The sequence below is a fragment of the Brassica oleracea genome, chromosome C6 (assembly GCF_000695525.1).
Source record: "Brassica oleracea var. oleracea cultivar TO1000 chromosome C6, BOL, whole genome shotgun sequence".
Classification (NCBI taxonomy): Eukaryota; Viridiplantae; Streptophyta; class Magnoliopsida; order Brassicales; family Brassicaceae; genus Brassica; species Brassica oleracea.
The window spans coordinates 17,622,299-17,637,800 of NC_027753.1; the positions used below are offsets into that span (position 1 = coordinate 17,622,299).

At 31.6% G+C, this 15,502-nt stretch overlaps 1 protein-coding gene across 1 annotated transcript; it reads right to left on the reverse strand.

Moving 5' to 3' along the window:
- Positions 1-9,072: 9,072 nt before the first annotated feature.
- LOC106298457 (40S ribosomal protein S10-2) lies at positions 9,073-10,506 on the reverse strand. Its single transcript, XM_013734588.1, has 5 exons — positions 10,388-10,506; positions 10,261-10,309; positions 9,918-10,188; positions 9,655-9,781; positions 9,073-9,360 (listed from the first exon to the last, which is right to left on the reverse strand). Exons 1-5 carry the CDS (start codon positions 10,388-10,390, stop codon positions 9,274-9,276), a joined length of 537 nt encoding a protein of 178 aa, XP_013590042.1. The 5' UTR covers positions 10,391-10,506; the 3' UTR covers positions 9,073-9,273.
- Positions 10,507-15,502: the final 4,996 nt, after the last annotated feature.

The window sequence follows — 15,502 nt, forward strand, 5'->3', positions numbered from 1 at the left end:
TCCTCGGAATTTCCTCGGAATATACCGACGGATTAATGTTTCCTCGGAATTCCGTCGGCATATTCCGAGGAAATTCCGAGGAAACCCAAAATTTGGGATTCCTCGGAAATTCCTCGGGAAATTCTGAGGATTTCATTTTCCGTCGGAATGTCCGTCAGAATACCGATGTTTTCTTGTAGTGAATGTTTAAGCTTTTAAAAACTATACAACTTTCTAATATGAAATGGTACAATCAAAAGCATGTTCATTAATATGTTCGCGCGGACAATTAAATTCTTTACTAAAAATAAATTATTGAATATTAATCGAATATATATATATATATCTTTATTTTCTACTTTTTAATTTTGGTTTCATTTAAGTAGTGAATATAAAAGTTTAAAATAACAAAATTTAATAACTTAAGAATGAGAATGTAGGAGATGTATGTAACAAAATTAACCACAAATTGGTTGTTGAATGTAGAGATAAATATATAAATATTTTTATCAGGAATATTGGGTTGAGACAATGCACACCGCTTTTTCACATATAAACCAAACGTTAAACTTCAAAGATTTCAATGGTTAATTGGGTTACAATGGTTGGTTACCAAATGTTGCAGTGATCAGTTACTAACTATGCAATGACTGGACACGAAATATTACATTGGTTACAAAAACTTGCGATGGTACACTTAAATTGGTACAAATATTCATCAATATATGATGTTCAAAAAAAAAACTTCATCTATATATATATTACAGTAATTTATTTAAATGGTTGTAGTGATTCACATAAATCTTCAAGAAAATATTTATTCTACATATTCAACTATAATTTCTTAATTTTTCAAAACATGTTTATAATTGTTTGGAATTGAACACACTGTGTTAGTTAGTATTGTTTATCTAAATTTTTATTTGAAAATATTCAAAAATTATGATCAGTAGTTCAGAAGTTGCCAAATTGAAATAACTTGAGTTAAGAGTAATGAAAAGTCATATTCGTATAAGCTTAAAATATATAATGTATAATAATATACAAAATCTTGTATAACACAATAAAATAAATTTTAATGGAAAGTCATATTCGTATAAGCTTTTTGTTAAGATTATATGGTTATGAAAGATGTATAAAAGGTATTTTATACAATTAGAATAAGTAACGAGGACGCTGAAATTGTTTTAGCATTAATGCTAAATGAATGCTACTATAGATTTATTTTTGTGCAGTGAAAAATCTAAATTGTTAGACGCTTTCTATGTTTCCTTCTAAAATCTGCATGTCTTTCTTTTCCTATCGGTTACTTTTAACTTTTAACTCTCGATAGCAAAAAAAAAAAATAATATTAAGTTTTCAACATGCCTATGTATATCTCATATATGTAACTTTCTCCTAAAATTACAATTTGGACAGGTTAATATAATCATAACTTCATCATATCAAAATGTTAATTTTAATTGCCTTCTACGTTTTGCACACAGAATATTATATATATAATTGATATTGTACGGTCAGTTCAAGAACGTTTGTGACATTTATTTAAGCTTGGTATAGTAATCTTTGAATTAGTGTCATGAGACTACATCGGCAGATTTAAAAGAACGGTCGATTAAGGCGGCTGCCGACTGCAAGTTGTTTTCTGTCAGGATGGTTCGGCCAGTAAAAAGAAACCGATTGTACTTTCCAAAAGTGTGATTGCAGACAATCAGATTCTTGTCAAACAAAGACTCCTGCAAGTTCAAATAGCCTCGTAAATATTCATGCACACACCAAGGCCTATCTTTAGACTTGGAGTTTAAACAACTTTTGTGAACATGTTCATTCAACTTCAAAAGATCACAACAGATAACACAAAAGAAGTAATAGAGAAAACATAGGATTTGAAAAAAAGATAGCGCTATTGTCATGAGAATGCAGACGAACAAAAAGGGACCTCCCATGCCTGGAAGTTTATCTTCCAAACTGGGCATTTATGATGATAAAACAAACGACTTACTGAAAATTTGAGAGAGAATCCATTACACCAGAACAAAATTCTTCTACCTAATTAAATATCACTGTGACTGATTTTCTTACATGTACAGTTGATGCGAAAAGAAAGGGAGACTTACCCGATTGAATCTGGTCCCTAAGGCGAGTCGAGACAGTAATTGTTCGGTGAGAAGGAAACACATCGATCAATGTATCTCCTCCTCTTGTCCGGCCGCAAACAGAAAACGAAATGAACATTTTAACCACAGTGTTTTTTTTTTTACTAAAAACATCCACTGTGTTTTGTTATTAGAGTAACAAGAAACAGACCTAATTCTACAATCTATTTACTCTCGTTAGACAGAGGGCCGGCTTAGATAGGGGGGCAAGCGGTGCGACCGCTCCGGGCCCAATCCGTTGTCCCCCTATTTTTTAATAGATAAGGACCCGACTTTTAAAAAAAATAGGTATATTTTTATATTAAAAATAAGAAAAGGGGTCCAATTTTTTTATATGAAAGTATTTTTTTTTTATTTCCATAGATTTAATTTTAAAAATACTTCTAGTATTTTGAAAAAAAACATACATCTATCAGATTTTTTTTTAAAAAAACAAAAGTGTGAAAATTAAAATTTTTTTTTGTGCCCATGACACCATTGAGCCGGTCTGGTTAGACAAATCATATCTATAATCTATGCAATCCGTTTAACGACATGTCTATCTTACATGCATGGACAACCAACAAATGTAGTAAAAGTTACCTTTCGGTTAAAAACTAATTCAGGAAATTAAACAAACAAGCGACGACAATCAGCTTTGGAGATTCATAATTATCTGAACCGAAAATCATAACTCTTCATTTGGAAACGTTTATGCAATCCGTTTAACGACATGTCTATCTTACATGCATGGACAACCAACAAATGTAGTAAAAGTTACCTTTCGGTTAAAAACTAATTCAGGAAATTAAACAGACAAGCGACGACAATCAGCTTCGGAGATTCATAATTATCTGAACCGAAAATCATAACTCTTCACTTGGAAACGTTTAGTAAATGAAACAATTTTAGGGAGTTATATGTAATACTTCTATTCACTGGTATTTTGACAGCGATTCAGTCTAGAAAGGTACACTTTTTATTTGGAGATACATAGAAACAAATAAGTGGTTTTGAATCATGAGTCCTATACTTACTCTGAAATTATGGTAGGAAAACGTTACCAGAGGAGATATTATGAGTTTTTGAGAAAGATTGTCTGAAATTGAGTAACCCCGCACAAACAATAAATTAAGTAATCAGTGGGTTGGGGAGACAAAAATAAAGTGGAAGTTATCAGCAAAAAAAAAGAGAATAAGAAAAAAATCAAGGGCATTGGTAAATTCACATGCAGATCAACGACAGAAAACAAGTACTCCATTAAATTTATTGGTAGTGAAATCGGATAAGAATATTCCATAAAGAAAAATATCCACAGAGTGACCCCGAAAACATGAAGAAAGGATGATAAGTCTGAATGGAAAATAAGATGGAAGATAGATGATGAAGTGAAAGGCATAAAGAAACCATATATAAATTTGTCAAAATATTTTATTTTAAAAGGTTGTGTCTTTTGAGAAATGACGATTCAGAAAAAGGAAACGAAAGAGATGATGCCCTTTGCATTATGATTGATGACATCAGACTTCTAATGAAACTAAAATTCCATCCGTTAGATTAAATAACAGCAATAATCTCAACCGAGCGATTCCATTTTTATTTTCCTATTAAAAAGTGATGACGTAACCTAACATAAAATATGAGTTTGGTGTTATATCAATACTATTAAAAGTGAATGAGTTTTAATAAATCTACTTCAAAAAGTTGTTTGGACCTTTTTATTAACTAATAATATTTTGGTCTTACTTTGATTTGGACAAACAATATGTTACCTTATATTTCTCTAACAATCATTTAGTCAAAGCTTTTATTTGTTGGACCCATATCTATTTGTAAACGAAAAGATTATACCATATATATACTACCACATGAATTTGGTTCACAAAAATATAATATCACATACACTTTATTATATTCTTCTCTAAATATGTTTCATTAACTTCATAATTAAGATAAGTTTAAAAATTATATATTATGTTAATTTTATTTTATTGATAAATAACAATTTAATATTTAAGATAAGCTTAAATTATCAAAAACCAAACAAATCTTTTTTTACTGCTCAACAAAAAACCTACAAATCTATGCTATTAAATTAGTCAAAAACCTCTCAAATAAATCTTAAGTTTCACCAACTGAACAAATGTAACTTTTATAAAATGCACAAAAATATAGTGAAATGTTAGATTTGGTCATTCGGATCTTCGGGTCAAATATAAATCGGCTTCTTTCAGATCCAAGTTCTTTGGGTCTTGGGCATTTATATTCAACTAGGTATTTGAATGATTTTTGTTCAGATCGGTTCCTTTTACTTCCAGGTCAGTTTGAGTCAATAATTCAAGTATCTATAAAATTTACTATGTAATTTGGCTACGTAATGAGTCTAGCTCGGTTCGAGTATTTCACACAAAAAGATTTAAAGAATCAGAAAAGTCAAAAAATCAAAACATGAAAAATACCCAAAATAAAAAAAAAAATACCAGAAATAACTAAATATCTAAAAGACCAAAATCTTACCCACAAACCAAAAATATCCAATATTTTAAATATATTTTGAAATTTTACCCAAAACCTGAAACTATAACAGAAAATGCGAATCCAAATTTTACAATAATATTTTTATACTAAAAACATATATGAATTACTCAAATATACACAATATGAACAAAACATTCTAGGTACTTTAGGTACCCGACAGAGACCCACAGGTCCAAAAAAATCTAATAGGTAACTTTTTCCCAATCCCGAACCTCAACCTGTATTTCGTATTGGTTTGGTTCGTTTATCAAATTTAGGTAAAATGTTCATACTTAAGAAAGATTTACAGAAGAGTGTATATAAAAAATCCCGAATAAACTTATACATAAGTTATATAATTTTAAACAAATTTATGCATGTATGTGATATAATACGACTTTATAACATAATAATACATAATATACTCAAAATACTATCACATTTTAAAATTCGTATATAACCTATAAAACCCGCGCTTTCGAAGCGCGGATCAAAATCTAGTATAGATATTAAAAAATATATATATCTAAGTTTTGTTTAAAATTTAAAGTCTACGAACCTGTTGATTTTTGTAATAATAATAAGATAAATACTCGGTCGTATTACAAGGAACATGAAAAAATGTTTCACATGTGATTTTATTATATAAGCATTATACAGTTTTACACGTTTTTTCTCAGTAGCCTGAGGTTTTAAAAAATGTAACTAGATTTTTATCCGCGCTTTGAAAGCGCGGACATTTTCTGATGATAATTTTGATAAAATATGCATGAATTTATAACCTATTATCAAAAAAAAAGTTGTTTTGAGTTTCAACCAGTGCTTTCATATCCTGCCTAGATCTGTTGTCGAACAAAAATCCCTGACGATTCGTATATAATCCGTATATAACATATGTTAACATATATAATTTGTCTTTATTATAAATTTCTAAATTTATATAGAGGTTTGTATAAATATACATATATAAGAATCAAAATAATATAATTTTTTATTTAGACCCGTCTTCCATTAATTTAAAATGAGTTTTAATGTCATAAACCTGTATATAGTTTTTAATGATAAAAATATGTTTGACAATATTTTTCTTCAATTATAATTTTGTTCTCACAAATTCTCCAAAATTTTCTTGATGTGTTAGTTAAAGGATTTTATACAAATTAATAATTTTTTTTATTGAGATATTATTTTACATATTCCGGTATTTCTGACATATTTATAATATTAATTATACATACTAAATTTTTATTTTCAAACATTTTAAACTTAATAATTTTTATTTTTTTTAAAAAAAATTATATAGTGTTTAGTTTAGTGTTATCAAAAACTTTAAATTGGAAAACTATATTATATAAAAAGTTATAGTGAATAAGTTTTCAAAAAAATGCTGTAGATAATTTTTAAGACAATAAATATAGTGGTATGTTTTAAAAAGGAAACAATAAATGAGAGAAAATTTAATTAATTTAATTGGATTTTAAGTGTTGGAATAGTTTCTAAATTAATTGATTGATATTTATTAGTTAAGATATGCATAAATTTAGGAGTGGTATTGTCTTGTAAATAACTCTAAAAATTAAGGGCAAAATCCTATTAGGTATTTTGCTTTAATAGTATAGATACCCTTTTTTGCTTAGAGAGCTAAGTAAATTGCAATTTAATCCGGGAAATCAGATATACCATCGCTGAACCAATTTTTCTTCACAGCTCATGCACCAGCCGGCCAGGTCTGTACCGTCGCAGGGTACTATTCTACCACTAGACCACTGGTGCTTCTAAAAAACGTAATACCCAAACAACCACATACTATGGATCCCATTGGGTAGAAGGCATTTAGTGAAAGGACAATATACAATAGCAGCTCAAATTCTATTTTCAGCTATTTGAAGAATATCCATGATACTAAAGCTAAATATCATTCTACATAGTTACTTTCAAGATTTGTGAGGCTTAGAGTGAACCACACCATAAAAACACGATGAAGGTTAGAATAACGAACAGAAATATATGAAAATCAAAAGTTTATACAAAAAGGGAGGGCGAGTGTAATTCTTAACTTGTCCAGCATTAAACAACCCTTCATAAAATTCTAACATAAGAAACAAACATAATGAGTAAAACAAATGATTTAAGAGAAAATATTGTTCCAAAAAAAAAATAATAATAATAAATAGAGAAGAGAAAATACAAAGTTCCAAAGACATTCATTCTCAGATAAAAGTACAATTTAACAAAAAAGAAACAGGAAAGGATTACGTTTCCCTTCAAGGAAGATCAGATCCCGCAGCTGGACCAGCACCCTTACCACAGCCACCGTCTCCACGGCCAAACCCAGGTCTAGATCTATTTTTAGGTCCCCGTTAGAACCAATGGCTAGCGACAATGATCATGTCTCTTTTGCAAAAGAACATTTCTCAGGTCTAAAACCAGAAAACAGTAGTGCTAACAGAAGCTACCATTGGTGAATCTAAAGGTTAAATCAACAGCATGTTTGGTTATACGGTTATAGTCACTGATTCATTTAACATTGTATCTTCAGTCTTAGCTTCTCTTCAACATTAGAGTTCGTCTTTCTTCTTATCTTTGTTACACTTATGATTCCCTTGTAATTGCAGAGTTACCAAAGGAAAAAAAAAAAACATATTCTTTTGTTATTGTCTGCTTCATGACCTTTAATCTAAAACAATAGAAAGTTAGGTTGGACAAAAACTTCAAACCGTCCTTAAATGAATTTGATGTATCTCAAACAAAGGCTGTGACTAAATACACAAGGAGTTCACAAAGTGATTTTAAGCAAGACAGTTGCAGAAAAATCCGCAAGATACATTCTGAGTCATTCCACTGTCAATAAAATTGAGAAAAGATTCAAAGATAGTATAGAGGGTATAATATTACCAATGGTTTGAGCCGCAGCATATATCCCGTAGAAAACATCAAAGGGTATAATATTACCAAAGGATGGAACTCACAGTTGCAAAGCTTTTTGTGGACTATGTGATGTTCATTTGGAAACCAGGGACCATCTTTTCTTCCAATGCAAGGTATCGGAAGAAGTGTGGAAAGGTTTGACGTTAGGACTGCTCTCCACATGCTATACCAGTGAGTAGAGTGGGGTTTTGCAGCTTATATCACACCAAAGAGTGGACAAGCTTGATACATTCCTAATTCGGTATGTATTCAGACCACATTGTATGCACTATGGAGGGAACGTAATCAGAGAAGACATGGGGAGGCGGCTACACCATCTTCTCACCTGATCCGAAAGGTGGACAAACGAATTCGAAATTGGTTTGCTATATTCAGGAGATTATTTGGCCATACCTATGAGAGGGGGCTGGTTAGATGGCCGAAGACATGATGAAGAAGACACAGTTTCGATGATTTTTTAATCAAAACAAATATAGATACAAGGCGACAGCAGAGGTAAAAACAATTTTTTTGCTAGAATAAATTTAAATTCTTTAAAAAAAATAGTTGTAAGACTTGCAAGCATTTTGTTGTCTTCAAGTTGTGTGAAAACAAATATCGTAACGGATATGGATTATATTTTAATGATCTTGGTAATAATTTTATTGACAACTGGGGCCACCGACACGTTTTGATCACATGGGCTGTAATGGGCTTGGAAACCTTTGAACAACACCTTCTGTAGGTGAGCGAGCGAGCGAGTATAAGTCTTAATTCGTCCCACATCGATTGTGTAGACAGACATGTGATAATGAGTGGGTCTATAAAAGAAAAAGAAGTGCGACATTCGGAAAACATGATCCTTCAGGTTTAAAGGGGAAGTGAGGATTGGGTTATTCTCGCATAAATGCGTGAAGAGCGTTCCGCTCAAACCTTTTTACGACAATTGGGCGCTCCAATTTTCAATATATCTGATCCCTCTTATTTCAATTTTTTTTTCCAAATCATTTTCTTCTTATTAATTTTTAAAGTTCTTTTTTTAATAAAAAGTTGTTTTAAAGAAGTAAAAATTGATTATAAGTTTATTGTAACTTTTAAGGCTAAAAAGCCTTGTTTGTTTTTAATGACATAAGGTAATAAATACATGATGTTAATTATAAGGATTTGTTTTCTTGCACGAAGTTAATCATAAGGACTTGAAAGATACAATTTAAATTTGCTTTTTTCCTCTAGCAAAACAACGACATCTAGTAAAATCCCGTTTGGTAAAGCGTTTGATGAAAGAAATTGTTCAATTATTCATATACTTTACCAGCTTATTCACTTGTTAGAAATTCAAATGTAAACATAATATAAAAATGTTTGCTCATGGCAATTTCGGCTGAAAATCATCCTACCTACCTTACCACGATTTATAAATAAAGATTAACGTAACCAAAATATAATAGATTTTAGTATTTAATAAAAAGAGGTATTGTTTAAAAATCTTGAACATAACATTTGCATAGTCCCCAAATAAATAACCGAATTACAATTTGAAACCATCAGACATTAAAATCTGAAAAAGTAGAGGACAGAGAACGAGTGAATTTTTTTGTAACGATCCAAAACATTGGACATCCTTTATAAAATTCTAAAGTACGTAAAAACAATCATGTTGAGTAAAAGAGATTCCTTCTCAAATCCGAAGTATAATTTTAACCAAAAATGAAACAAGAAGGATTACATTTCCCTTTCAAGGAAGATCAGATCCAGCAGCAGGACCAGCACCATACCCACCGGCTCCACGGCCAAACCCAGGCCTAGATCCAGCTCCAGATCCCTGTTAAAACCAAACAAATATAAAAGATGAATGAAGACGGTCTTGTGTTTTCCATCAAAATATGTTGAAATAATGCAGGCAATTTTTTTTTTCAACAAATGGAATAACAGAAAAGAAATACATACATAGCCAAGATAAAAATTTACACAAGACACTAATGAGTAATTTCACAAAAATGATGTATTACAGAACCAAAGAACAGTAAAGAGTTGAGAAACAAAGACTTGGAAATTTTTTGAGCTGGCAACATGATTTAGAGTAAGAACCCAGTACAAAGCGTAACAGAAAAGGTACCCTGAAAGAAGGCTGGTAATCAGCAGGAGCTGCACTCTTGTCACCAAACTCTCCACCTGATCTTTGTCCTCCACGGTATCCATCTCTGTCACCAGACCTCCTCTCTCCATCAGAACGAGGTGGGCCACTGTGAAAAAAACCATATCAAATCAATCACACATAAACAAGTAACTTCTTCTACTTCATCTAGTTAATGTGCACCCTACTGGTTATTCTACTGGGATAAAGCAGATTATTTTGAAAGATGAAAGTGAATTCTATACCGGGGACGGTCACCCATGGGACGACCAAGAGGCTTCTGCTGCTTCTTCAAAGTGGCGGGAACAATCTCAGAAGGGAGATTGAGGTAAGTCCTCAGAAAGTCAATGCCTTCGTTAGTGAGAAACCAGTAGTAATGCATCCATGCAAACGTTTCACGCACGTACTCCTTAGACTTGAAGCTCTGCATCAATTTGATGACTTGCAGATTCGGGACTCCTTCGACCAAAGGATGCTGCGCTAAATTGAAATCCTTTTTCGCAAACAGAACTCCCTCTGCGCAACGAATCAATCAACAATGCTATTTTTCTTCGATGCATAAACTCACTCACAAAGCAAGAAGCGTACCTTGGAAGAGGTACTTGGAGATTGCGCGGCGGTTCTCCTCTGACATAATCTGCAACAAGTACGAGTACAAATTAATCGTTTGATTTTCGAAATGAGTTATCCATTGACGTTTGGAACAGAGAAATACCATGATTGCGATGAGACAACAGAGAAGGTGACTGCGTGCTGTGTTAGCGACGGCGTTCTCTCCTTCTGTTTTTTAAAGCTGCCACTTTTATAACATGTTTGTTCTCTAGGGTTAATGTGTCGGACCTACTATTGGGCTATATTAGGCCCAATATATATAACCTCGTCATGAGATAGATATATCAGCTTAATTGATTTTAGACCCAACCTAGCGAACTTTTTTCTCTACACTTATTTACTAGGGTTATTTTGCTGAGTAACAAATTTTGGAAAGGGAATGAAGAATAAATATATCACTGATATTTACGTTATTAACTCAATAACATTCAGTGTACATTTAACCCGGTTATACCTTTTTTTCTTTTCAAGTAATCGGTGAAAGAGGGAGAATAGATAGCGTCGATAATGAAGAACATGCGGACGAAAATCATTGATGATGAAGTGAGTACTGGATCATTGGTTATATGGTCTTGTGGTAGTTATGGTGGAAAATGGCGTACAAGAATGATGAAATTTAATTGCAGTTTACAGAATAATAGTATATCATTTTTATTTTTCCAGGAAAGATGAATCTATCCCATGGTTGACTAGATGTAGACAGATTGGTACAAAGAGAGCTTTTAATATAAATACAAACTTCAACATCTAAAAAAAGTATTTTATTTGAAAATATCCCTAATCTTGCAAGCTAGATCGAGGTTCTCGAGCTTAGTATCCATGGCAGAAACAGAACACAAGCGTTTCATGTGATGACTGGAATCTTGAACTCAGACAAGTATCATCTAAAGTCTCTGTTTTGTTTTGATCAGACCGGTTATACCTAGGAGGAACAGTTGTATAAAGTCCTTCTCTTTCATGATCTCTAGGACGGAAGGTACAAGGAGAGACCTCCACTGTGTTTCTCCTCCATCGGGTTATAACACCAAAAAACAAATCCTTGGAAAATTGGATCCACAACAACAAACAAATTTGATTGGAGAGAGGCAAGGATTTGGTTCGGGTGAAGAAGAAGAGAACAATGGGTTGGGTTGTTTTTTTTTTTTTGAGTCAAATGGTTTGGTTTAATTAAAACTGAGTTTTTGGTTTGGTTTAAATGGTTAATATTATTTGGTAAGTAGTAAACCGATTAAAATTTTGGTTTATGTATAATTAAATTTTAAACTATCGGTTCGAAGTGAAATAAGATCATATCTTTTAATTCGGGGAGAAATATGTTTACAATATTCATTTCATGGACATATAGCATAAGGTCATAGTTCGGTGGATATTTGATGCTATATGATAGTTCTCATGGAGAAATATCACGTTTATCTAGAGCCGGGACTAGAATTTTGAAGGCTAGAAGCCCAAAATGAAAAAAAGTGGCCGAAAAAAATACTCTAGTGTGGGTTCCAAACCATTAGCTATTTAACCACTGTACTAAAGACAAACTTCCGGAAAATTGTGGCCGATTATATTTATATTATCTGACGGCTGGAAGCCCATGCTTCTTTTGCTTGGGCTCTGCGTTTACCCAAAAATTATAGATAGAGGTTCAAGATTTCTTCAACCTTCCCATGGAAGAGAATAAGAAGCTGTGGCAGAGAAGTGGTGAGTTCGAAGGGTTCAGACATGTGAACATTGTGTCTAAGGATCAGAAATTTGATTGGAGAGAGGTAAGGATTGAGTTCGGGTGAAGAAGAGAACACTGGGTCGGGTTGACAGGTCTGTTTTATTTTCTTATTTTTTAGAGTAAAATGGTTTGGTTTAATTGAAGTTGAGTTTTGGTTGGTAAATAGTTAACCGATTAAAATAATGGTTTATGAATAATTAAGTTTTAAATTATCGGTTCGGGGTGAAATAAGATTGTAACTTTTAATTCGGAGATAAATACGTTTACAATATTCATTTTATGGACATATACCATGATGTCATAGTTCGGTGGACATCTGATGCTATATGATAGTTCTCGTAGGGATATAGCACGTTTACCCTTTTTATAATTAGTATAGTATGAATGGTTTATTCCATTTACATATGGATAAAAATGAATCACTACTATTTATTATCAAATCATATAATGAAACTCACGTCACACACTTATTTATTATATACATATATTCGTTTTGTTGTCGTCGCAATCCTTGTTTTGTTTTGTAATATGAAAAAAATATTGTTCTATTCTATTTAATAACATTAAAAATAGAATGAATATTACATTTTTATATATAAAAGTATAATAGTCTCACATTGCAAATTGAGCATGGTTCAAGCTGCTATTTCATTTATAGACCTCGCCTACACCCCAACATCCCCTAAATACCCAACCCTAGCCTTTAAATACGAAACCCTAAACCCTAAACCCAAATCATTAAACCTAAACACAATTATAAACCATAATATGTCATTTTAATTTTTTTTCATTACAAATCACAAATATTAACAATTATGAAACAACGATTAATACACATAAATTACAAACAGTAAGATATGCACATACGAAAATTGAGTTATTCTATTCTTAACAAATAGTACTAAAAATTAAGTTACTGAAAACTATCTAATTTGTTAATACGATGTGTGCGACCATTGCTTAAGAGAATACATAAAATCAGATATTGACATTCACCAATAATAAGATCGATAAATTAAAATGATATGTCTGCTAGAAGGGATAAATATGGTAAGAAAAACACTATTTATCAATCATCAAGGGCAAATCTCCAAAATAGCACTTTTCTAAGTTTATGTCACAAAAATAACCCTCAAAAACTAAAATGACCAAAATAGCATTTTACCTTTTCAAAAATTTAATTTTTATTTTATTTTTCAAAATTTGAATTCTTATCCTAAAAACCCACTCCCCAACTCTAAACCCTAAACCCTAAACTCTAAACCCTAAACCCTAAACCCTAAACATAAATCCTAAACCCCACCCCTTAATTCTAAACCCTAAAACCTAAACCCCACCTTTAAACTCTAAACCCTAAACTTTAAACCCTAAACCCTAAATCCTAAACCCCACCCCTTAACTCTAAACTGTAATGTCTAAATTAATTTAACATTGGGGTATAAGTGTATATTTATCTCTTTTGATAAAATATTAAGTGTTATTTTGGTCATTTTAATTTTTAGAAACTATATTTATGACAAAAACTTTTTTATTGCTATCATAGTACATAAAAACTATTATATTGTTTTGCAAATGAACACGATGAATAAGAGAACTGTTAAATTTGAGTGCAAGACAGACCGTTATGTTTCATGGATATAGTATAAGATATATGTGAGGAATATGCGACTATACTTAAATAGTATAGTACCATTACGTACAAATATCTACACTAACAAACATATTATACAATTGTATAACGTCCTTTCACCGAATATAGTGTGTATAGACAACGAGTCATCTCTTACATATCTTTTTTTTTTCTGATACAACGATACACATTCATGGGCACTGTCGTTCTCTTCACCGCCAGATCATAACAATCCCTATTAATTTTTTTTGTTTGCAATTATGTGATGGACCTTGTGCATGATGGACCAAATTATGCAATCTCATGATTATATATATATATATATATATATATATATAATTGTCTGATAAATCATGATTGTGTGGTTTTAATTTTCTTTAGTCATCTTTAGCTTGCACCCTTTGATGTAACCAAGAAGAAGAAGAAGACATTTGTCGTTCAGGATGCCATCGAGGACTCAGCTGAGTCACACGGGAGACATACTATCTGTTGTCTGATTGTTCAAGACGAGTTTATGTGCTGTGAAACATATTTGTTTCTTTTCATCAGTTGTTTTGTTTAATCTTTTTTCCTGCAATCTACATTATAATAGGGCAGTTACATCACTCCTGATGCGACACATCAGCGATATGTGGTTCCCACTTTTAAAAAGTGTGAAAAAGTGTCAAGTATGTGACTCGAACCCGTGTTATTGAGATCTAAACAACAACATTTATACCACTGAGCTAAAACATTCTTTATACATTGATGGCTGAAACAAATATATATTTATGAAGGTCGGAAACCTTTGCTTCTTCGGTTTTCTCTGTGGGACCCACATTTATTTATTTATCTAATGATTTAATAAATACTTTATAACTCACGTTTTGAAATGAGATTCGTTAAAAAGAAGCCCAATAAACCTCTTTGGCCTGTAAGCGTTCTCTTCAATAGAAGTTTAGGGCTTTCAATTTTTAACAATGTTTTGAAAACCGGACCGGACATTGACTCGGCATTGTAACTGGATCAATGGTCGGACCGGTCTGACCGGTTCAACCAGGTTTTAAATTATAATCAAATTTAAATAATTAAATATATATATATATATATACAATTATTTTTATAAAAATTTATATCATTTCTAGAATCTAACTAAAATTGATACATAAATAAATAAAACCTTAAAAATATATAAAAATATAATGAAAACTAATTTATTTGGAAATATACTTTTAAAAATATGATTTTAAATGAAATATTTATAAATTTGCAATTTTTTTTTTTATTTTAATTGAGAAAACCGGATTTTAATATTGAACCGGGTCACTGGTTTTACCGAGTTTGGCCGGTTTTTTACCGGATTTGCCGGTTTAACTCAAATCCGGTTTTTAGTACAACTCGGAACCGGTTAGAAGACTGAGTCACGGTCCGACCGGTTTGACCAAATATATATATATTTATACATTGATAGCTGAAACAAATATATATATATTTATCATCTGTAACATAATAATATGTTTTTTCTGTGCTAGGAACCGTTTGTAAATAAATGTCTCGAATATATATGACTGCTTAGTTTGTTACTTTTGACAGTGAAATCACTAAGCTTGCAATGTGTCAGGACAGCAAAAGCATCTCAGCTGATGGTTAGCTTTACAATTTCGTTGGTTTCTTTTTTTCTATTATGTTGGATGGATTATTTTAGCTAACAAATATCACAACAGAGCGCTGACAATAACTCTAATAGATTTATATATACATTTAGAATTGGAAGTTTGGTGAGAACAGGAACAAGTACTTCTGTCACGCTATTGGACAGTTATACGCCGTTTCAAGAGAATTGATTTCTTATATTTCCCATAATCAGTAAGATTTTAACTGTTTTGTCTACTTTG

Excerpts from the sequence above, each read along its gene's own strand:
- LOC106298457 (XM_013734588.1), bottom strand. Across the intron at positions 9,782-9,917 it reads CCCATGGGTGACCGTCCCCG|TGGCCCACCTCGTTCTGATG; the intron begins GTATAGAATTCA and ends TTTTTTTCACAG. Across the intron at positions 9,361-9,654 it reads ATTACCAGCCTTCTTTCAGG|GGATCTGGAGCTGGATCTAG; the intron begins GTACCTTTTCTG and ends TGGTTTTAACAG.